Source organism: Arvicola amphibius, chromosome 6 (genome assembly GCF_903992535.2).
Source record: "Arvicola amphibius chromosome 6, mArvAmp1.2, whole genome shotgun sequence".
Taxonomy (NCBI): domain Eukaryota; kingdom Metazoa; phylum Chordata; class Mammalia; order Rodentia; family Cricetidae; genus Arvicola; species Arvicola amphibius.
Window position 1 is genome coordinate 79,697,192 of NC_052052.2, and position 24,883 is coordinate 79,722,074.

The window sequence follows — 24,883 nt, forward strand, 5'->3', positions numbered from 1 at the left end:
CCCATTATTCCTGCTCCCTTAAGTCCCTACTCCTTTGCCTTAATCCTACTTATCTGTCATGTCCTCTCACCGTCACTTTCTGACAAGTTATTTCTGCACTTACACTGTTTCATAGAATCATGTTCTTGTTTACCAGAACACATTTTGAAACATTCACTCATGTTTTTCTTTGTTATTGATCCCTATTGTTGGGGTTGGAGCCCGACATAGATTTTGAGGCAATATTATACAGGTCTCTCTCTCTCTCTCTCTCTCTCTCTCTCTCTCTCTCTCTCTCTCTCTCTCTCTCTCTCTCTCTCTCTCTCTCTCTCTCTCTCCATCTCCCCACTCTCTTCTCACTATAGCCCAGGCTGGAACTCATATCAATCCTTTCTCTTCAGACATCCAACATATATGTATTTTTTATTATTGCCTTTGCTATTGATTCCAAGAGCTTAAATGAAAACATGGAACACTTTAGACCCTCCCTGGGAATTCTGTTTCACATTGTCCCTCATGCCTAAAAATGTTGTTTTGTGGTAGCATGACACAGAGGAGAGGAAGAGAGGCAGGCAAGGAAGAAGAGAAGAGGTTAGCATTTAACTTGGTTTGCTTTTTGTCCCTGTAAGCTAGAGCCTACATCTGAAAACAAAAATGTGCTTGAGATCTGGGAAGGGTGACTTCCCATAATTTCTCTTGAATTTCACCATAAACCTCTTAGAAGAGAATGGAGTGAAGTTTCAGATTCAAGGGACACAAGAACATGCAGAATCCCAGGCTTGCTGAGTCTGCAGATTCTCACACAATAGTCATCAAGTAGGGCTTGCTAAGTGGGTCAGCAGCAGCAGTGGCCTCTCCCTCCCTGAGAGACATGCAAGAATGGTCCTGAGAGTCAAGCCCATGTAAAGGTCCTTGAGGTAGCAGGGAATAAAAGGGGAAAGGTGTCTAGATTTGGAGATCATGTCAATGAGATCCCTGCTCTAATAGACTGTAAAGAGACCTAAAACGTCAGCCCATCTTAGAGTTTCACCTCAGACCACCAACCAATTAACACCCACCATCAAAAATGAGAATCATTTCATTCTTTAGATGAAGAAAAGATGTCTGCAGAGACAGAATACTTCTGTAAGTTATCAAGGCTACCAAGTGGGATGGATGGAGTTTAAATCCTGATTTGCTTGTGGTGAGAACTGTTAGCCATTACATTAAAATCGGAAACAACATGCATACAACAGTACACAACATCACTGAGTCCTCAACCCTAAATAAGTCATACATACAGCACTTTGTAGGAAATAGGCAGAGAACGGGAAGGGGGTTTATGAAGCACTGCCTTCTGGATATATGCCATGGCCAGAGCAATCATGCCCACATAGCAGCTGGGAAGGAACTGCACCAGAGATGAACAAAAACTCACATGAAAATAAGAGTGGCATTAGCGGTCAGCAGTACTGTGGAGGTATTGGAGAGGGCTATGATGACAATATATCATAGACACATCTGAAACTGACAAAACGTGAAACAACAACGTTGGAATGTACAGGATCTCAGAAGCTGTCTTCTCTTTCTCTCCTATATTCATGTTCGCAGGTTTACTAAATGGTACAGTGGAAACCCAAATCCAGTGTGCTCTGATTTCTAACCTGTAGGCATGCATTCATTTATCTATTCAACAATCTTCATTGATAGCCTCGGGTGTATCAGGCAGCTGGTGGCAAGAATTATAGGATTATCACATTTATGGAAATGATAGTTTAGCAGAGAGGACAAATATTAGAAAACTACGAAGGACTCCTGACCATCTCTGCTATATAACACTCTTAACTCTTGCACTCAACTTTCTCTTTATACCCCAAAGTTGGAAAGGTTTTAATTCATTTAAATTTCCCAGCATCTTTTAAAGCCTGCATTTTCTGTGTTCTCAAATGCTTCACATGCAAAGGAAGGTTTTTTAAATCCCAATTTACAGTCTTTCAAGAATTCTATGAGAAAAAAATATGGAGCCTGTCTACCATATAGCAGGCACCCAGTCAATGTTGTGGAAACAATGACCAGATGCTGATGTTGTTTTCTGTTCAAAATATAACAATAAAAATCATGTGCGGCAGGAAGGAAAATGGCCCAGTAAAGAGTACATAGCAGAGAATAAAGCTTAAAGCTTACACTTTTCATCAGCAACATGTATTTGAATGCACCAGGTTAGCAGTTCGGCTTGAATAAACACAAAGAAGATATTGCAGTCTTCCCCATCACCCCCAAATCAAACAGTATCTCAGAAAGAAAAGACGCCAGAGAGGAGGAGTCTGTGGGACTCAGAAGGACTGTGAAAACGCACCAGGATTCAGATTTGTAAAAAGAGGTCCACACAAGCATTGCCCACTAATGTGCGCCAATGATGAAAGATTCAGGAGTAACAAAGGAGGAACGTGGATAGGTCAAGTGATTAAAGAGGCAAAGAGGTACAGAGGTTTGGTACAAGCAAATGAATGATGACAATGAAAAAAAGATGAGTGGGCTAGAAATGGGAAATGAGAAAGAATGAATGAAGACAGAGAGACTCACTCTCAAGCAGTACTATGAGGATTTTGACTGCAAGCAAGATGTGCAAGAATTGCTCTAAATCACAGAACAAGAAGGGGGTGATTTAAAGGAGCCAAGACAGGGAAAGGAGGGGGTAGTGAGAGGCAGGAGGTGGAGGAACAAATAAAGATAATAAATTTGAGAATTTTTTTTTTTTTTTTTTTTTTGGTTTTTCGAGACAGGGTTTCTCTGTAGCTTTGAAGCCTATCCTGGAACTAGCTCTTGTAGACCAGGCTGGTCTCGAACTCACAGAGATCGGCCTGCCTCTGCCTCCCGAGTGCTGGGATTAAAGGCGTGCGCCACCACCGCCCGGCTAAATTTGAGAATTTTTAAGGGGAAGAGTAAGCAAAGTACTGAGCTGAAGCAGAGATCAGTCAAACAGTTGTAAGTGTGAATTAAGAATGGCAACGGTGATTAAAACAGCCTTCCATTTTTCACGAAAGAGAAGTTGGAGACAATGGTAAAAGTTTGCTCTCTATGAGACCTAGCAGAGATTGCCTGGAAATGGAAATGAGAAATGGAGAGAGGAAAGTAATGCAACAGAGGTCACAGGAGGTCCAGATAAGCAACTGTATGCAAGGGGAAAGAAGTCGCAACCGCTGTTGCTGTTAGGAATGACTGACAATGTGCTGAACAGCGTGCAGGTGCTTCCATCTGCACCCACGACCTCATTCCACCTCCTCATTACCTTCTCCTATAGGTAAAGAATGAAGCCCGGACAGAGTTATGAGTCTTGACCAAGAGTTTAGCCAGCTAGTGAATAGTAGAGAAAATCAATTTGAATGCACAACACAAGGAGAGACCTCTGTTGGTACCAAGGAAATAGATAGCAGCAGCAGATATATTTATAGTGATCGATTTTTGATCCAGCAACAATAAAAGGAAAGTTCCAAGACTGACAGTCATGTTGTCATTGATCCCAAACCGACGGATGGGGCTGGGCTCAGCACAGCCTGATGCCCAGCGATTGGCAGGACCGAGGCTATGAGGCTGAAGGGAAGGAGAGGAAACAGGCTATACTCACAGATGAATGGAGACAATGTGCTGGGGACAGCAAAGCAGGATTAAAAGAGGAAGTGCGTTACCCAGAAGGCAGTGATGGACACTAGGGAAAAGAAATGGTGGTGATTCTGAGCACAAAGGGGGTGGATGGAAGACTGAGCTCAGACAGAGAAGACATAGAACCTGTGATAGCAGTCCTTTGTCCTGAACTGGGGTTTATTTATGGCCCACTAATCATCTTGAGGCTTAGGGAAAAAGGTATATTTTTAAAAATTGCTTGAATCATAGAAAACAGGGAGGGAGAGAGAGAGAAAGAGAGAGAGATGGAAGGATGTAGTAGGGATGGGCAGATAGAGAGGTTTATTATAGAATTTTAAAAAACAATGCTCTGTTCTATTCTCTGTAGATGTATAGTTAATTGCTATTTTGAAGGCTGTCTCACAGTAAATTCAATAAATCTCCCATCATTTCTGGCATGATACTTTGTGTGTTTACTCCCTGGTGATTACTGCACTGGCTTGGATGTAGACATAGTAGCAACTAATACAGCTCTGATATATTTGCCTGTACTAGTCTTTATGCTTAAGGATGTATGAATGAATGGATGTGGGTGGGTTCTTGTGCACATGTGTTTAGGTACCAGAGAACATATTTAGGGATTCATTCTTCAGATGTCACTCACACATATCTTTTTTTTTCTTCCAGATACTGGCTTGTAGCTTACCCAGCAGACTAGACCAATTGGTTGCTAAGTCCCATAGATCCCCTGTATTTGCCTTCCCGGCACTGGTATTACTAGAACATGCCAGCATGATTTGCTTTTTTTTTTATATTCTTCCTGGAAAGTGAACACAGGTCCTCATACTTGCAAGGCAGCAGTTTACTGACTGATCTTTCCCCCACCCAAACCCACATCTTGGTATATTAAAGTTCATAGTTTGCTGGGAAAATATATAGAAACAACACTAAAGAACTGACTATCACTAAAATATTGAATAAGTTTGATTAAATATAACTGTGCTAAACCATAAAAGCATGTAGAGGTGGAAAACAGAGTGGATAACAGGCTGTCTGAGAGGTCATATTAAAGAACATATTTTATTAATTGGCAACTAGGGAGTGAGATTGGCTAGATGAAGGAAAGGGAATTCTATGTAGGCAGAGAGGAGTCTATAAGGATGTTGGGTCCAGGAGCTTGAAATACTTAGATAACAGAAATGAGATTTCTATATGGGGATCAAATGGTTGTGATGAAGTCTCCTCGACAGGAGACTGGAGGAGAGAACAGCAGGTAAGATGCGTACGATGATTGTATTTGCTTGTATCATTAATGAGAGCTTCATAGGTGTGAGATGATTTCCCATGCATGGTCTCATTTAATTCCTATAATGACCCTGAGAAATAGGGAGTACCTTGCCCATCTCACAAATGAGAAATCAAAAAGGTCCAGTAGGTGCCTTTAGGTAGCCTGACCCAGTAGGTAAACAGCAAGGCTTGTGTATAAGCAAAGATTCCCTTCTCAGCCCCTGGCTTGCCAGCCACCCCAGATAGTGTAAACAGAAACACTGGAATAGATTTTGATACATGATAAAAAGGGTGGGGGAGAAAATCCTTAAAAATTTACCTATATAGGCAAATGTGAAATAAAGATGAAATAACAGGAAATATATTGGAGGAAGAATGGAAAGAATGCAAGGCAAATGGAATTTTGGATTAGCAGAGTCAGAAAAGGAAGTCTAGGGAGCCTTAAACAAGAAAAAAAAAATAAACCACTGATGAAATAAAGCTGATCAAACCAATAATAAAGTGAATGGAGCGTAGAAGGAAAAAGAGTGACTGCATAGGAAAGGAGCAGCGGCAACCAACTCCAGGACAGGGATTTGCAGATGGAGGGGCTGCCTGCAAGGTGTGGGAGGGAGGAGGAAAGTTGGGGAGTCAGATACCTGTTTCCTGCCTCTTGGAAAGTGAGATTAAGTTTCCCATCTTTCTTAAGCCTTAGATGTCATATCTGTGAGTAAATTCTAGAAGTTTCTGAGGTCATGTATCAAAATAATAATTAGAATTTATTGACCACCCATCATGTGTAAGAGATTATCATTATATTAGATACACCTTTATGGTAGTTTCTGCAGTCAAGATAATGTGCTCTGAAACCCTAATTCTTTTCCTGTAGTCACTTCGGGTTTGCCACTAACGGTTCTGTGCTCTGTGGCCACTTTTATGCATTGTCTTCTTCCTTTCTCTCTTTCTCTTGCTCCTCACTGGACTTCCTTCAGTTCCCATCATAATCTTTGCCCTTGCTGCCCTCTGTTTCTGCATTCCTATGTTCTCGGACAGATGTCTGGCTTCCAAACAACAGAAACTAATTCTGAATAATTTAAGTAAAAAGACAAACCAAAATTCGGTGTGTCTAGATCACACAGAATCACCAAATGAGTTTATGGTCTGGTCTAAGGATCCCTGATGTGCAGAGCACAGATAAAAATCACAACCTAGAACCAGGATGGTCTTTGTAACAGTGAGCACACTATGAATCAGAAGGAGGAATTTAACAAGGATTTTCAATAGTTTATACCAAGACACTAGGCTCCATACAGTGAAACTCATTCTACAAATGATGAAATCTGTATGTAATTCCCCCAAAGTTGACACTTTAGCCCTTGGTGGATTCTGTGTGATGCCACATTCTCCCCCAGAATCTGGAGTATCTCAGTCTGATTGGTCAAGTCTGTATCATGTGCCCAAGCCTTAAATTCTGTGGAGGTTGAAAAAGGTATCTAGAAATATTTAGATTCTTCTTGTTCTGTACCTCTGACAGAGAAACACTTTCCGATGAAGGCAAAAGATTCGTTTAGAGAGAAAGCAATTGCAATTGGAGCTTTAACCTGCAATGCCTACCAGATGCTGCCAGCTTTTGTGGCTTCACTCCAGTGCCTGACACCACCTCTCAGAAGCTTTCTCTGATTTTCCCAAGTTGTGATCACAAGACACCTCTCAGAGTCTGCCTTCTGGCCTTTCTGCCTGTGGTACCTGAGATGCTTTTGCACAGGTATCTTTCCTCGACCTCCCATCATTTTTTAGGTCTCTAAAAGCAGCAGTTCTGTTTATCCATCACCGAATGCCCATAAAGTGCTTGGTGGGGTATTTGTTGATGAATGAATGAATGGAAATGTTCGTCTCATTTGACAGGCCTTTGTATCAGAGGTTCAGAAAGGACTTGTACAGACTCTGCCTTACATAAGGGAGCCCTTTTTTTCCTAGTGTGCACTTCTATAAATGGACTATGTCAGCATATTTGAAGAAAGGGGCATAGAGAATCAGAAGGCCCCGTGGCAGAGGATAGTGGCGGATTGTAAGGGCACAAAGGGGAGTCTGGGGGAGGCAGGGTGACATGTCTGGGGAAGTAAGTGGACTGAAGCGGGCATCAGAGAGGCAGGGACCATTTAGAATCAGGGGACTAAAGGCTGGATGCCACTCTTCACCCGTTGGCTTCACAAGGGAGGAATCCTTATAAACCTCAAAACTGAAACAGACTCAACTTCCAAGGTCACTAAGGACAATTGAATTTCACAGAAACAGCCTAGGTTTAGAGGCTGAGAGGTCAAATCCAGGTTCTTAGCCAAGCTACCTTAGAAAGTTTCTTTACTTCTCTGACTTTTTGATCTCAGTTTTCTTACCCAGAAATTGGAAATAATGACTCCCATCTCACTAGATTATGGCTATGTGTGAAACTTAAATATGCACATGTCTACACCTAGAGGAGAAGCACAGACCTCTATTTTCCCTGTGCTTTTAGTTATCTGCCTTTATCCAAAGGCTTAGAAACAGATTTTAAAAATTGTGAAGGGAGAAGGAAAGAGCAGTCCTCGTGAAAGCTAAGAGGGACGAGGCAGAAAGGAAAAAGTTAGGAACAAATCTGCCAACGCTAAGACTGTAGTAAGGTACAGGTGGCTGAGCCAGACAGAGGAGGAAAATGGCTCATAAATTATAGGGAGGAAGCATTTATGAGATTAAAGTCAACGCAGGGAAGAAGGAAATGGGTGCAGAGATGAAAGAGAAGAGAAAGAAGCAAAAAGATGAAGAAAAGCCTAAATATTCAAAGCAGAGTGTGCAGACACAACTCCTGAAGGGGTGATGGCTCCCTTTGGGGACAGGTCTGAAGTATCTAGGTTAGAAATCGGAGTCAGCCCAAGGCCACAGGGTGCAATATTCGAAGACCCGGATTTACAATTAAGCTTGGATCTCCAGGAAAGTGTGTGTGTGTGTGTGTGTGTGTGTGTGTGTGTGTGTGTGTACCATTAGCAAACTTGGTGAGTGAAAAGCCCTTTCCTGTGGAAACTGGGAAAGGACCCAGAAGCTGAGGGAGCCAGAATAGGTCTCTCCCTAGCACCCTTTTCAGGAATTTCTCACTGAGAGAAGAAGCAGCCAAGCAGAGCTGCTCCAGACTCAGAGCATGGATCCAAAGTAAAAGTGCCTGAGTGGGCTGCCTGGCATGGAGGAAGCTCGGTACCAGAGCCGCCGAGCTGAAGTCAGCTGCTGGGGAAGGTAATAGGGAATGAAGTTTAAAGCTTCTGTGTTCACTAGCATGCAATGCAACAACCCAGACCTGGATGGAAGGCTCAGGTGGTGTCCTAGGAGTGAGGTCGCAGACAAGTGAAGGGTCCCGATGCCCACCAGAACTTATTTCACACGCTACAACTGGGTATAAGATTGAAGCCACTTGCTCTTGAGATTGGTGTCAGGGAGAGAAAGTTTTCTTGACTATTCTGAGGCTATCCTCAACCTCCAGGAGGGCAGGGCCTTGGTCAAGGCTAGGTTAAGGTGCACCCCTAGGTGCAGCCTGGGGTTTGAGCCAAAGAAGGGGTGAAGCTAGGACAGCTGAGTTGATCTAGGAGGGACTGGAGGCAACACAAGAGGGCCCTTAAGTGTTAAGAATTTTAGAGAAAGGTGTTGAAGCTGAAGAACCTTGTGCAGGAGCCATAGGGGGGATCCTGGGAAAGGGGAGGGAGCTACTGGGGCATGCACGAGGCCGGGCGGAGCCTCCAAAACGCTCAGGGTCCGCCAGGGGAGCAGGTGAAGGGGGGGCCGGCGGCGGGGAGCGGGGAGGCGGCGCGGGGGGGGGCGGTCCAGGACCGATCTGGAGGCGGAGCCCAGAGCTGGGGGCCGCTGGCTAGTGGCTCTCTAGGCTCCTTAGCTCTGGCGTCCTGGTTCGCTTCAGTGTCCGTCGTCTCCACCGCTGCTTCTTCTTCCTTCTTCGCCACCGTCGCCACCGCCCGCAGCACCGCAGCCCCTCCCGCCATGGCCGCCGCCGGAGCCCGGCGGAGCCCGGGCCCCGGCTTGGGGCTTCGGGGACGGCCGAGTCTTGGTTTCAACCCGGGGCCGCCGCCACCACCGCCGCCGCCGCTGCTATTGCTATTTCTGCTTCTACTACCGCCGCCGCTGCTGCTGGCCGGCGCCACTGCCGCCGCCTCGCGGGAGCCCGACAGCCCATGCCGGCTCAAGACGGTCACGGTGTCCACGCTGCCCGCCCTGCGGGAAAGCGACATCGGCTGGAGCGGTGCCCGCGCCGGGGCCGCGGCCGGGACCGGGGCCGGGACCGGAGCCGGGGCCGGAGCAGGAGCCGCCGCTTCCGCGGCCGCCGCGTCCCCGGGCTCCGCGGGTTCAACTGGCACAGCTGCGGAGTCTCGTCTCCTGCTCTTTGTGCGTAATGAGCTGCCCGGACGCATCGCGGTGCAAGATGACCTGGACAACACAGAGCTGCCCTTCTTCACCCTGGGTAAGGGTAGTTGCCGCTCACGCGGAGTCACAAGGAACACACAATCCCTAAGTGATGCCAGACTGGTGGGGGCGCCCTGGGGATCCCCGGTCCAGGCTGCCCTATTTGGGTAGGCAAAGGGAAGGGAAGGGGCCCCCGAGGGCGCACAGGTGGTTGGAAAGGAGTGTGGGGCAGGAGGTCCTGGAGCGCGGGCTCTGGGAGCCCGGGGGCGTGCCAAGGATCCCGCAGTGGGGACCTGGCCCTCCGCTTCACAATCCGTTTTTGAGCTCCGCCCCTTGCATCCCGGACGCCTGAGACCCGAGTCGCTCGGTGTGCTCTGACCAGAAACAGCAAGAAAGACCCTTGTCTTGATGCCAGTTAATGGTCAAGCTGAGCACTACCCCTCTGGACAGCTCCACTTTTCTCTGGTCTAGGAGTTGTGGATTCTGCCTTTCCCGTGAATTTTCCTAGGATCATTGTAGAGTAGCTACGTGAATAAGAAAAGACCCAGCCCGGGAAAGCTCTGCTTCCGTATGGGCTTGGTGACCTTGGCTAAGTCCCTTCCCCTCTTAGCTTCGGTTTTGGCCTTCTGTGAATTCGGGCTCGAATCGATTGTGTAATGTTTGAGGACTGGGTCTCTGAGCCCAAGCTCTCCACTTTTACATACTCCCTCCATCCCCGTTATCTTCATCACCTTCTCCCTTCTCCATTCCTCCTAGTCGAGAGCTGGCTTGTCCTTGCTGTTCACTTACTGGGCTAATAATAATAGAAGCAAAAAAAAAAAAAAAAAAAAAAAAAAAAAAAAAAAAAAAAAAAAAAAAAAAAAAAAAAAAAAAGGACAGGAGAGGAAACTGATGGGGGTAGGGGGCTCAAATAGAAAAGTTAATCAGAAAGTTCGCCAGCAGCTTGCCGCCTGCTGATTCCAGGAGCGAATCCCAGAGGAGTCGGCCCTTCCATGGAGCTGTGGGAAGCGCGGCTGATTTCCCACCCGGGTAATTGATAGCTTAATTATCTCAGAGAGCATTTACAAAAATGTTGTTCCCCTTAGCTCTCCCGCGCTCGCTCTTCGCTTGCTCTCTCCTCCCCTCTTGGGGGCGCGGGGCGGGATTGGTTGTCGGAGTCAGGCCAACAACAGTGCGGGAGAGGCGCCAAAGGCTCGCGTGGAAAAGCTTCTCCAAGATCCTTCTTTTCTGGGGATCTAGATCTGGTTCCAGTGTCGCGAAGCCACAGGCTTTAGTGGTTGGCCTTCTTAGGAGCCAGTCTGGAACCTCCGAGGTTAACTCTTGGCTTTCCGGAAAAGACCTACAGAGTAATGGACTAGACTTCACTCCCCTGGGAGCCCTGATGTTTTAAAATCTATTTTGCAATACCCTCGCTCCTTTCCCTTTCATTTTGGCTCTTTCCATTTGAGCCAGCAACGAGGCTGATCACCGGGTTTGGGGTCCCTGTGTCTTTCTGACTAGCTGTTACTTGAGTAAAAGCTTTCTGCGGAGATTTCTGGAGGGGGACAAGCAGGAGAATCCCTGGCGGGTTCCCAGGGGACTTCCGAAGGCAGTGCCTCTGGAGTGTGGCATGTGACACACAAACACACACACACACACACACACACACACACACACACACAGAGAGAGAGTCTATCTCCTCCTTCCCTCCCTCCTTCCTTCCCTGTCTCTCTTGCATCATAAGTTAAGCACTCATAGACAAATGCATACAAACTCGCAGAAGCCTTTCCCATGTGCACCCAGGGGCTGCTCACATCCAAAGAAGGTGTTGCATAAGGGTCTAAGTGGAGTTCTTGAAGGCACCAAGCTTGGGGTGTAGGTCTCTTCTCTCCAAATATACACAAATTGTCCTCACCACTCTCAGTCATGCCCCTGCCCATCCATCCCGGCATAGCTCTCCTCCAGAGAACATAGGATGCCAGCACTGGAGGTCCTTCTGCACAGCCATTTAAGTGAAGGGGGCAGAATGCTGGTCCCTGAGTAGTGCCTGAGTTGGCATTCAGAACTTCAGAGCATCCCAGTTCATCAAAGATGTGAGGATTAAGTCCAGCTACTTATACAGTTGCCTCAGAATTCCTGGAGCTAGCAGTTTGTGCCATTTTTAACTTTGGCTTTCAGAAGGATGGGCACCTCAGTAAGAGTCAAACAGAGCCCTGAGCTGGAAGTCTTGAGTGCCTCAGAATAAGCTTGAGAGTCCCTGCTACACTCCATTTGGAGCCTTTTACTGATACACAGGCCGGAGCTCGGTGACTGGGGACCTTCTGCCCCTGGAATAGTCACAGACACTTGCCTCTTTGATTGCACTAAGCTTTTTGGGTCCACACTGTGAATTGGGTTCCCACCACCACCCCCGCCCCACCCCGGAGTCCTGCATTGGCAGCTCAAGAGCTCCCGACAGGGATTTGGCTAGCGAGGTACTCAGCAGATGGCAGGGTATAGCAGGAGCTGTGTAGGGAGACGTGGGCTTTTTATTTGTGTTGGTCTTCGAATGTTTGCATGTAAACATGAAGTGCACAATGAGCTTTTAGAGGGCCAGGCTGCCTGGCAATGAGGGTTTCTGACAGCACCAGGAGGGGGTGTGCAGTGTGAATTATTTATGACCTCTTCTTTCCCAATGTCCTAAGGCAGCTCCATTGAACCTCTGGACCTTTATTCGTGCTCTCTGGTATTTACTTCTGGCCAGTAAGACTATATTTTCACCATGACTTTGTTCTTTTAGGGAGGGGCCGTAGCTGTGTGTACAAAATTGGGACTCAAATCCTGCCACTAGTGGGGAGTGTGGAGCCACCACTAGGGTATAATGGTGTTTGACAAAGCCCTCCTTGCCATGACTTGGGTCCTGGACTCAGGGTTGTTGCTCGCATTAAATGTTACAAAAATACAAAAATTTAGTTGGGGCCCTTAAGGTATGTCTCTGCATATACCATCTCTTATCCTTATTCTTCAAAGCCATCTTCCCTCATTCCACTCCGTATTGTATTGTAGGTATTGGTAATTTAGGATATTTTCCATTTGGATCCATTCCTCTTTGTACCTCTTCCTCTCCCATGAATCAAGGCTGCTTTCTATAAATTGGAACTCACATTTGGATGTGGAGGATCCCCAGGTTCTCATGCTTGGGCCTCTTATTTTGAATCTGATTATGTCAATGGCATTGATAAATTTTTCCTAAAAGTGATCAAGGAATAGCAAGTAGTTATTGAATCTTTAATTTCATGCTGAGAGTTTTACTCTTGCCATCTATTATTAATTCATACAAAATATTATGGAGAGTGAACTACTGTTATTCCCAGTTGATAGATGAGGAACCATTCTGAGAGATTCCTGTACAAAGTCGCAGTGTGGGAAAGTGGTGGAACTGAAAGCAGGATCCTAGTCTATTGGATCTTCTCGGTGGTTGTCAAGCTGGCATTCTGAAGAAAGGGTGCTGTTGAGACAGGGCAGGTACTGGGTAGAGAGACAATCTCTGCATCAACAAGAAGAGAAACTACTTCGCAGGAATCTCCACTATGCCAGAGAGCTGAGTAGGAGGGCTTGAAAGTGATACTTGAATTAGATGATCAAGTCCCAGGACTTAGGACTGTGAAGGACATGCTGTTTAGTGCTGGTGACTATGGAGATGGGGTGACATCAGGGAAGAAAGACATCTCTATAGAATTAAAGACTAGACTTTTTGGGACACTTCTTGCAGCAGAAAAAAAAAATAAACTTGAGCTGCAGGTCACTGAAGATTGTAGAAAGAAATCTGAAGAGAACCCGAGTGTTAAATATACCAGGGGAACTTATTTAGTGCTAGGCTCTAGTAATCTCTCACATGGCTCACTGTGACCTTGAACAGGTCATTTTCCCCTCGAGATGTGCATTTCTTTGTGCTGTAATTTGAGTGGGTAGATGAGCCCTAAAATAATCCTGTGGTGTCAAGCTTCTGTGACCTACTCTGTCACTTCTCACTTCATTTGCCTTTGCTGGTAACATGGGGGTGTTGGTGGAGATATATTGAAAAAAACTGGTTTTGAATAGGAACAAGAATTATTGAAGGGCTCCTGAGGTTAACCTGCATGCCATAGAGCCCTTGCCCGCCCTCTGGCTGCCCTCCAGTCTGCTCCTGGATTTAAGTTCCATGTCCTGGCATAGGGAGGTATAATCCTTTTTTCTCTTCATGATTCAAGTATGGCCAGACTGTTTACTACCTGCCCTGATTCAGCCAAAGGAAGAAAAAAAAGTGATAATACCGAGTCACCACCATTGGCAACATTTGTGAATAATTTGTCTTATTGTGTAACCTGATAGGAGTCAATGTAATGTATAGACAGTAGGGGTATGACAAAGAACAATCTTTGAGTATATCTTTAAATGCATCTCCATGGCTGAATCCTGATAGTCAGTCCCTGAAAAGATGCTTTTTTCAAGAAAGTGATCAACTTGGCTGAAGCAAAAGCATACACTATGAAATGCCATGTGATCCATCTAATGGTCAGTCCAGAAGAGGGTTTTTTTTTTTTTTTTTTTTTGTAGTCTTCATAGAAATTGCTACTCAAAGGTGGGGTAAGGGACTAGGCACCTAACTAAGGGTGAATGGGAGCAGAGGATTTAGTAAGAGAACACACCGCAGATGGCTGGAGAGGTTTTCTTCAAATGTCATCAGTACACAATGAGGAACCTTTCTTGTATGGGGAGTCTTTTTAAAGAACATCCAAAAAGCAAAGATAGAAAGCAGGGACAGGTCAAGGGAGCTGTCCAGCAGCTTGTGTGCTGACCCCAGGGTTATAGTATAAGCCTGCTGAGAGAGGGGAAGGTCACCGTTCACCAAGAAACTAGCAGTTTTTGGTCAGGATTTTAAAAAGGGGACACAGGGCCTTAGAGACTGTGTCTCTGTATTGGTTTCTGGTTTGAGTCTAAAGATCCATACCTTTCATTTGCATGGAGGAACAATGCCTACAATTGTGCTATGTATTTCTGACACCAGAATATTTGCTAACATCAATTCCATTGTTCAGTTGTGAGAGATTCTGGAATGAAAAAAGGGAGACTCTATCTCAAAATCATGCCATATTTCAAGCAATGTTTGTACTCCATCAGTCACCAGGTTAATTGTCATTGAATGAGTATATCTGTGTAACAGTCAAATTTCAGTATCGGCCCTGCTGGGACAGGGATAATTGTAAACAGTGCCTTAGGCTGCAGTGGGGCACACCTCTGTGAAAACAACACTTGGTCTGCATGCTTTTCCCCTTTCCAGTTCCTTCTGTCATTCCCCACCCTACTTCTTTCCAGCTGAAATCTAATGAAACCTATTTAACACTCAAGGCAGAGAGAAATGCATTGCTTGCTCTCAGAGAGCACCATGGTGAAGAGAAGGTGGAGTTGTCCGAGTCAGCCAGATTTGGTGTCTGAGGTGCTTTATGTACATGTGTGTATTGGAGGCAGTGTTCACAGTATTGAGGCAGCAGACCTGTGGTAGCTTTGGCAGGACCCAGAGCTTGACTGTGACCAGGCATCCTGCAGCGAAATCTACTTGCTTCTCATCCCCTTGCATGTTGTACTTTGGGTTTTATCTGGGGTTAGAGGACATGAACATGTGTTCTGAGAGGTGGGAGGGGCTGGAAATTGACAGTGACCTCTTAGGTGATGCCCTAAAACTGATAGCATATTGTCTTTTTTGATTACAAACTGTCAGAGGGCATTGAACCCTCTATTTACATATTATATAGAAACACAGGGTTTGAGCAAAGAAAAAACCCAGCTCCAGTTAACACTTGAACCTAGGCTCCTCTTACATGAAGAACTAGTTTTGATGCATCTCAATGCATGCAGTGTTGTTGAGCATTATAAAGTATACCAGTCTTTTCTCCTTCCCTGCCAAATAAATAAATAAATAAATAAATAAATAAATAAATAAATAAATAATAAATATCCATAAGCAGAAAAATCTCCTTAGGGAAATTGAATTTGTTTCCTTCCCAAGTATCCAGCTGGTTGGATTCAATCTCTCCAAAAGAACCCTGTCAGATAATGTATTTTTGTCCTAGAGGAGGGGTACCCTTTTCTTAGAGAGCAGACAGAAAAAGTCTGTTCTTCTCTAGAAACAGGAATGGTTGTATTTAACCTCGGGGTGGAGCAGAATCAGAGGCATGCTTGGTTTGCTGTGCTGACACTTTCCCTAGTTCTCTCACTGACCAGCTAGTGGCAACAGAAGATTAACTATAGCTGGTTTTCCCTTCCCTGCAGCAGAGCAAACAGCTTTCTGCCTGACTAGCAGTCAGACAGCAGTGCTTGGCAGGACTTGCTCTGTTTGCTACTACTTGCTATCTGCTTTCAGTTGCTTTTTTCTACTGTCTGTGAGTATTTTTGGACAACAGCATCCAGAAAGAATTCTCTTTCGAATGAAAAAGGTGGGGATTATCCACAAAAATGTTAAGTGCAAGACTGATATAGTCGGCAGTTTCTTTCCAGGCTTGACAGACTATAGATTCAGTGAAGTCTGTAAGTTGAAATTTGAGAAAGACATTGTATTCACAAACGTAAGGCTTTAACCTCATGGGGGAAGTACATCCTCCACTGTATTGCTACAGACGCCATTGGGCTCAGCTACACTTCTCTATGCTACTTAAATTTCAGTAGTCAACTCTTTTATTTTCCCCGAGAAGTCTCTTTTCTAGTCAGTTTATCCTGTGAACTTGATTTTATCAGAAAAACGAGTATCATAATGGGAATGTTTACCTGGCATTCTCTTCTTGCTCTTAGACCAGATTCAGGCTCCCGCATACTAGTGCAAGTCCCTTGATCACATTCTATCCGATTGTCCTACAAGGACATTTTCCTTCAGTTTCTAAGTGCTTCACACCACCCTTATAAAATCCCTGTTTTCCATCTAAGACTGAATTCAGGGCCAGCTTACCACTGGAGTCTTTACTGAACCCTTTGCTTCAGCACTGACCAGTCACCATCAGTAGAAAAACCAGCATGGTAGCTGCCAGTCCTGGGAGAATTCCAAAGCACCTGTGACATGCCTGACTGCTCTGGTATCATGGAATATGAAAGAGAGTTTACTTACAAGGACCACTGCATTCAGGAGGTTTCTCTCTCATCTGCGTGTGTGCATACATGTAGGTGCATGTGCTACTGTTCAAGGACAACAAAGTTAAATATGATAAGCAAATTCTGAAGTATATGAAAGATGACAAGTTCTATAAAAAGTAAACAAATAGAAGAAAAGAGAATTCAGAGTTCTGAGATGAGGGACTTAGTTTTAATATAAAATATCATAGAGTGAGAAGTTTATTGAAAATGTGAGATTGGAATGAAGGCTTAGGAGAAATGAATTATTATCCAAGAAAATCTACGAAAGAATATTCTAAGCAGAAAGTCATCCCAGAAAAATCTGAATCAGGAGCAGACCTGGGTCATGTGAGGCACAGCAAAAGATGGTGAATGCAGTAGGAGTGGAATGGGCAAGCTGGCAAAGAGACACCAAGTTACGCATGGCTATGCAGGGAACTGTCAGGATATCAGCCTTGGTCCCTGTGCCACGGGAGATGCATGAGCTTAAACAAAAGAAACCAAGCTCTGACTTGCATTTCAAAAGCATTCTACTCTGCTCTGTGAGGAGAAGGGATGGGGAGAGAAGGACCCAGAATACTGTTCACGTGAGAAACTATGACGACCCGGAGCAGAGCAAGAGTATGGCTTACAGCACATGTCTCCTTACCTGTCTTGTGCAGCTTTGCTGTGCAGCCTCCAACCAGCCAGCACACAGCCCTCGTTTGGTAACACAATGACTATTTCCTTGGCATGGCATAGTGTACGGAAGATCATGGATAATGGCAACCTCAAGCTTGCTCTATGCCATGCCCAAATCCATACTTGAAAAAACCAGAGAGGTGTTTCAATCATACTTTTCCCCTTAAGGATGAGTTTGAACAGCACCTCTTCTTATAAAGAGCCTTTCTTAAGCTGAGACCCAAGAACCATTTTCACCATTGTTTCCAGTATCCTCACCTGGGTTTTGTTTATGGTACAGAAGGGACAGCATGATTAGAAGAAATAGTGCTGGATTTGTGGAAAGGCCTTAGTTTAAGAGTTTGGAAACCAGGTAAAGCATTAGAACTGAGTATTATGGCAAATAGAAAGGAATTGGACATTTAAGAAGATAACATGTTCTGGAAATATCAAGTGTTAGAAGTGGAAAGGCAAGATGTCCTTAGCAAGTCTTTAGTGGAGTAGACGTCAGATCGTATATGTGCTGACTTGCTAATTGACTGTGTAATCCTCCTGCTCAAAGAAGAACAGCCACGAGGCAACCAGGAATGGGAAGACAGAGAATCCACCAGTGTCAAGTAACTATCATTATCCTAGAAATAGTGACCACATTCTGACAATGATTATGCTCCATGTAACACCTACTTCTACTGCCTTTTTGTGTTCCACACAGCCTTCAATGGCAAATGTCATTTGCTTGTATCACATGCAAGCAAAAACCTTAGAAACATACTCAAAACTACATGGCTCAAATGATACTAAACTTGGTTCAAACCCAAACAAGTTCTCTCTGGTTCTTGGGATCTGCATTTTCTCTGGCTTTCATGCTGCACAGAATAAGAGAGACTGTCAAATTTGATCTCTTTGTCTACCCCGTTTTATTTCTTGCCACTTCTCATTAGCAAGAAGTTTCAGCCATTTCTCATATAGGGACTAGGGTGTGCCTGTCTTACCACACAAGGGAGAAAAGCACCTTATTTCTGTGCTGAATGTAGCTGACTCAGCATCTCTTCAGCATAACTCCCCCCCCCCCCCCCCCACAGCTTAGTGTTTCTTTGCCATGAGCACTGGGCTTGGGTTCATATACTGTGGATGCTCCTGCCACCTAAAAATTTGCATGGAGGCAAATTACAATTCTCTGTGCCTTCTAGGGTGCCTCCCTCCTGTTTTATTTTTTGTCTCCCCATCTTTCCATTTTTGCTCATGTTCTCCACTCTTCCCTTTTCCCATCCCTTAGGAATTCCCTGCCTTTATGCTATGTGTAATCTTACAGAAGACTTAATGACCATATCCTTTCAAGAATTTGTAGAAGTTTAATGTTGTCTTTCTAGGAATGGCCAGGGCATCTGGTATCTATGATACACAGTTTCTATTTGGCTGGGTGTACTCTGTTTAAGTTCTTGTGCTTTTTAGCACTATTATGTGATTTTTATATTTTCTACTTTTAAAGTGGGATTTGCATTGGTTAGAAACAATATTATGTATTAGAATTCTACAAACATCGATTAATATATGTTCTTCTAGAACATTGGAATTAGATAATATGCCTTTCAATTTCAGGCAAATAAATCTGTCATTGAATTAGCAGAGAGATGTCCATCTTCCAAGACCCCATAGGGACTCCTGTGCAAGATGAACTCTATGTAAGTTTCTCTGATGGAGAGTCAGTAAGCTGAAGAGGAGCATGTACCAGATTTCAGCATCCAAAACTGGATGCAGACTCTCCAAAGCACTTCTGCCTGAGCCAGGATTCCCACATGCCATCCCTGTAAACTAGCCTTTGACTGCTTATCCTTAAGGCAAATGAATCACGACAATCGTGTGTGTGGTTTTCTGGGCTCTTTTTCTTTGGTGAACTCTCCATAAGCTACAAATAAGTCAGGACCCAGCACTGTGCACAATTCTTACTTACAGTAAGCCTTGTGATCCTTGTGGAAATGCTGAATACCCATCATAGCCCAGCATGTTCTGTGACTCTTTGCCACCTGGGATCTTTGTTGTTTTGTTTTGATTTGATTTGGTGGAGGGGGGTAGAGGTATGAATAAATAATGAATGTAGACTCCACTCCTTCCCTCCTCCTCCTTCTATATCTGGATTCACTGTTGATGCCTCTCCTCTCCCTCCCTGTTCCTCACTCAGTAAGGCACAAAAGCATGAAATGGCCATTGATCTCTGCCAGCTATGGGGAAGTGGGGGCAGGAGGGAATTCTGGGGTTGTCTGAGGACAATTTAGGCAGAGAAGCACCGAGACACCGAGGCTAAGGCTGGTTTGTGTTGGAGTAGCAGGTGGGGGATATTCCTCTCCCTTCTGGTGGTGGCTGGCTGACAGAGTCTTACTCTCAGGCATGCAGGGAAGTCACGAGTGGTTTTGCAAGCAGCCGAAAAGGAAAGGAACATTTCCATTAGCAGAATCAGCAGTAAAGAGAGATTTTCAGCCACAGTAATAGCTGCATTTGGGGGAATCATTTCAGTGGTGCTGTGGGCGGAGGAAGGAAGGATGTGGGATGGTAAGGAAAGGCACAGGAGATGGGTGCTTTGCTTGATGACTAAGTGAGAGCCAGGTGCCAAAGGGGATGTACATGTTCACTGTGACTGATCCTTTGACCAGCATCCAGGAACTTCCGATGCCCACCATATGGGTAGAGCTCTGAGGGCTGAGGGGTCCTGATGAGAGGATTTCTGCCTACTTTGTGTTGTCTTTGTTCCAGTTACCTGAATTCCTCCTTTCATGGTTTTCACAGAAGCAGCATCCTGCTGGGCTCCTGAGATTTGTACATGGAAAAGGGTTAGTTAACTCAGATTTTTCTGAACATAGCATCTCATATGTGACACAGTCTAACCCAGGTTCTCAGCTCAGGAACTTCTGGGGCAAGTGGGTCAAGGCTTGGAAACCTGCATTTCCTAAAGTTGCTGACTCTGGCATATCCCTGGAGGATTTCTGAGATGCTCTGGCCCAGGCATGACTTCAACTATGCTCCTCATGCTCTGTGCCTTGCCTGAGGCCCTAGCCTTACTGATGATGTGCACATGGTTGAATTCCTGACCCCAGGGTAGGAGTGCTACTCGCTTCCCCCTAGATCACACCTCATCTCCGAGTCACCTGCGTAACTCCTGGGCATGATCTCACTATTGCTTCTTCCAAGATACCTTGCTTCTTTCCCTCCCTGGATGCTTACAACTTCCCTTGGATGATTACACCTCCCTGGTGTGAGTGCTACATATAGCAATGGCAACACAAAATACCTAACTAAGCTTAGATTTTAGATGGAGGATGAATACAGATTTCATGTAAACATGTCACATGCAGTATTTCTGGCATAGTTATAGTAATGTTGTCTCAATAATCTAAAATTTACATATGAATGAACAACTTGTGTCATATTTATGAACCATAAGGCCCACTGTTTTTTTTTTTTTTAAACCCTGCTGGGAAACACGCTGTTACTATTTGATTTGATCCCTAAGCCCACTTAGCCTATATATCACCATCTCAAGAGATCAGTAATCCAAGCTAATGAATTGCCTCCCATCCTTTGCCTTGCCTCATGCTGTTTTAATGTCCTCTAAAAGAAGTCACTTGTAAAGTCACTTTTGAATGTCCACTTCCACTGCTGTCACCTACATCCAGAACATGGACCCTCCTTACATAGTCTCCTTCTGGTCTTCTTGGGTTCTCTCTTTCTTTGTTCATTGCAGTCCATGGCTCATGGGCCAAATGCAGCACTTGGCTTGATGTTGTAGGGCCTATAAACTGATTAACTCATCAAAAATAAGAAAAACACCATGCTCTGATACGTGATAGCCGCATGGGACTGTGATTTCTCTGACCATAAAGTGTTGTTGGAACACAGTCAGGCTCATTAGATTCTGTGCTGCTCGTGGCCACTGTTGCTCTTTGGTGGCACAGTCTGGTGGCCACAGAGAGTATCTGGCCTGTGGAGCTGAAAATATTTACTAATTGCTCTTTATAGAAAGCTGGCCACTCCTGATGCACAGAGTAGCCAGAGGAACCTTTCCAGGAAACAAATTGCTTTTCACTACTTCCTCGTTTAAAGCCTTCAATTACTCTTAAGATAAAAATCCTAATTCTGCTTCAAGGTCCACATACTCTTAAATAATTTGCTTCCTTCCCAGTTCATTGTCTACCATTTTCTCCTTGGCTCACGAAATTCAAATATTACCTCCTTTAAGATGTCCTCCTGAAACAAAGTAGTACCTGTGTTCACCTCCTTCCCTGTACTTTCTATTCCATTTACTTCTGAAAGCCCGGACTCAGCAGCTTCCAGAAGACACGGAGGATTCTGTTTACCCATTTTCTCTGCAAGACCTGAAGTTTAGAACACTGCCTGTAATGGGTCTGACTGAAATGCAAAGGGCGGCAGTGATGTGTATAGCGCTGTGAGTAGAGGCCTCATGACACCCAGTCGATGGGTGATGTGCTCATGGACAGCTGGGTGTCTTCAGTTGGTACCCACCCTGCTAGATGTTACAGCTGAGGCCCTCCTCTCTTCTGGGATGTTTCTGTCTCTAATGTGATGTGACTAAACGAAGTCATCTGTGAAGCTCTTCTTCACTGTAGGCTCCTGCAGGAGTCCTGGAGGAAGAGGACTCCCTCTGAGAGCCGCTGAGCCTGCAATGACAGCCTGCCTGAAACCTTCCTCCTTTCCCACTTGGCTTCTTTATGGGGCTTCTGAGATCAAACCCTGGGCTCTGAGCCCAGGTGTGACTGGAGTTTCAAGTCCAAACTCACTAATTTGTGAGAGAACCTTCTTCAATTTTGTTCTTTTTAGCTTCCTCCAGGGAGGGAGACCTGAGAAGCTGACCACTGAAAGCAACCAATTACCAGACTGCCAATAGTGGGCCTCCTACTGTCCCTACCCCTCCTTTTCTCTCTTCTTTGTTCTCTAGCCGCTTTAAAACACCTCTCCAAACTCCTGAGGCCTCTGGAGAGTTGCTCCCCATTCACCTCCTTCCTTGCTTCCAGATAGATAACAGAAGGTATCTTCTGCCCTCAGAGAGACAGCATGCTGCAAAGCAGAATAGGAGGAGGGGGGAGGACGAGGGGGATCTAGGGAGCAATCTAGGAGCTGTGGCTCTGCACTGGCTGCAGCAAGGATTAGAAAGTGGAACAGGTTTGCAAGCTGAGAAGTATACAGCTCTGCTCAGTTTAGAGACAACAGAAGTCTGGTTCTGCTTCTCCACTGCACTATCTCTGTGACTTCAGATAAATGACAGTCCCTCTTTGGGTCTCAGCCAGGATTAAGCAAATGTCAAGAGGCTGCTCTTCTTCGGGGAGCTGGAGAAGAGTAGGTCACATAGGATATTCTGTCCGGAGAAATTATCCAGGCTGCTCAGCTGCTGGAATCTCAGGTGCCTGGAATGATGCCCAATATGCAGTAGACAGTTAATAAATGTTTGTTGAGAGAAAGAAAGGATGAATGATGAATGGAAAATACGTGTGGTCATGCTGTCACTCTGCACTTCTGAATCCATGAGATACATTGCTAATCAATCACTTAATCATGGCTCCAGATTCCTTCCTGATACAAGACCTCATCAGTCACTACCAGTCAATCGAGGTTAGCATGGGGAATGACTTTAATTCACATTCCCTTGACTAAACCAGTTTACTAGAGCACCCTAGCCCCTTTGCGTGATGCTTACTCCTTCAGGCATTCGACAGCACAGACAGGGCTGTAGTTGAGGTTTCTATTGCTGTGATGAAACACCATGACCAGTGCTACTTGGGAGGAAAGGTTTATTTGGCTTATGTTTCTACAACTTTGAAGGAAGTCAGGGCAGGAATATAAGCAGTGCAGGTACCTGGACGCAGGAGCTGATACAGAAGACATGGAGGAGTGCTGCTTACTGACTTGCTCTACATCCATGGCTTTCCCAGTCTACCTTTTCTTATTATTATTTTTTTGGATGGGGGAGAAGTTAAAGACAGGGTTTCTCTGTAGCTTTGGAGCCTGTCCTGGAACTAGCTCTTGTAGACCAGGCTGGCCTCTAACTCACAGAGATCCACCTGTCTCTGCCTCCTAGTGCTGAGATTAAAGTGCTCAGCCTACCTTCTTAAAGAAATTGGAACAACCAGCCAAGGGGTGGCCCTGCACACACAATGATCTGGCCCACCCATATCATTCAGTAATTAAGAAAATGCTCAATATATATATATATATATATATATATATATATATATATATATCCCAATCTTATAGACAAATTTTTTTTCAACTGGAATTCCCTCCTCTCGCTTTAGCCTGTGTCAAGTTGACATAAAATTAGCCAGCATAGACCCTGTGCCAGGGACCCTGGAGCTTGGAAAATGCGTGGAGCTCTCAGCCTGTTGGTATAATCACATTTGTATGTTCTGATCTGCAAAACTCTTTTTCATGAGTATTTTTAGCATCCTCACATTATACATGAAGAAATAGCCATTTAGAGAGATCAAGTCCATTACCCAGGGTCATACAATAAATAGTATTAGTTGCATTTACTTTAAAAGGAAACTTTGTATCATTGTCATGAATGGGTCTCCAGAATAATGATATAGATAGGAGATAGCTTTTAAAAGTAATCATATAAGAATTAGTGACTGTTGAGTACTCAGATCTAAATGGGGTATTCATACCATTTTTCAAGACTTATGAAACATTGAGAAGAAGAGGGGGAAAGAGTGTAAGGACCACAGGATGGAGAGGGATGAAGTGAGATACTGTTTTCATTATATGCCACAACAATTGTATTCAGGAAATCATAGAAACTGTGGTTACCTGTGTAAGGTCATTTTGAGGAGCTATTGGCAATTAATAGTTACTGTGGGAAGGAGAATCGTTTTCTTCAGTGGTGTAGCCACTGTTAAGTTGCCCATGTTCCACTATACTACTCTTTTTCATGTTCATGGGAGCAATCGTAATTAAACTCAGTTATTTTCCTAAAACAAATCAAAACAAAACTGATCTAACAAAAGGAGAGGGGCTTTATGGGATGAAGAGAAGGTTCAGTGAGAGTTCCATGGTGATAAGAGTGGTTAATTAAGGCTGAAATGGCCAAAGTACATTGCACAAATGAATGAAATTATCAAATAGTAAATTAACTTACTAAATTAAAAAAAGGATATAACAATTGCCATAAAAACTATAGTGAATGCCACCTAAATTCAACTCAGGCAGTAAGAAATAATGATCAGACACAACATGAAGACATGGATGTTCTTAATTTCATATTTGTCTACTACATATATTATATATACAATATATATTTCTCCTACTACATATATTATATATACAATATATATTTTATTTTAAAAAAATTATACCTCAGGATGCAGAGAGAGTCAGGCCTTATGAGTTAAACTCTATGAGTTTGAGGCCAGCTAGTTCCAGGACAGTTAGGGCTGTTACAGAGAAAAACTCAGTCTTGAAAACCAAAAGAAAAAAATTCATACCTACTCATATCAGCTGCCCCCTTTAAAGATCCAATATGGATGTCATGTCCCTGGTTCTAATATTTTTTTTGTTTCCAAAAAGTACCCAGCATCTAAAGACATTGCATATTCATTCAGTACAGACACCCTCATTTTCAAGGTATGCTGGTTTTTTTTTTTTTTTTTTTTTTTGTTTTTTGTTTTTTGTTTTTTGTTTTTTTTTTTTTTATCAACTTGACATAAGCTAGAATCATCTGAGAAGAGGAAACATCAACCAAGTAATTGCTTCCATCAGACAAATCATTGGGGTTGCTTTCATTAAGTACTAATATGGGAGGGCCCAGCCCACTGTGAGTGGTGCTATACATAGGAAGGTG

At 44.3% G+C, this 24,883-nt stretch overlaps 1 protein-coding gene across 3 annotated transcripts in view; it reads left to right on the forward strand.

Moving 5' to 3' along the window:
- The first annotated feature begins 8,859 nt into the window (after window positions 1–8,859).
- The window catches only part of Astn2 (astrotactin 2), a 980,272-nt gene continuing 964,248 nt past the window's right edge, over window positions 8,860–24,883 (forward strand). For all 3 annotated transcript variants that reach the window (XM_038333150.1, XM_038333151.2, XM_038333152.2), the window contains exon 1: window positions 8,860–9,337. In XM_038333150.1, coding sequence (XP_038189078.1) covers window positions 8,860–9,337 — 478 coding nt within the window. The remainder of the gene's footprint in view (window positions 9,338–24,883) is intronic.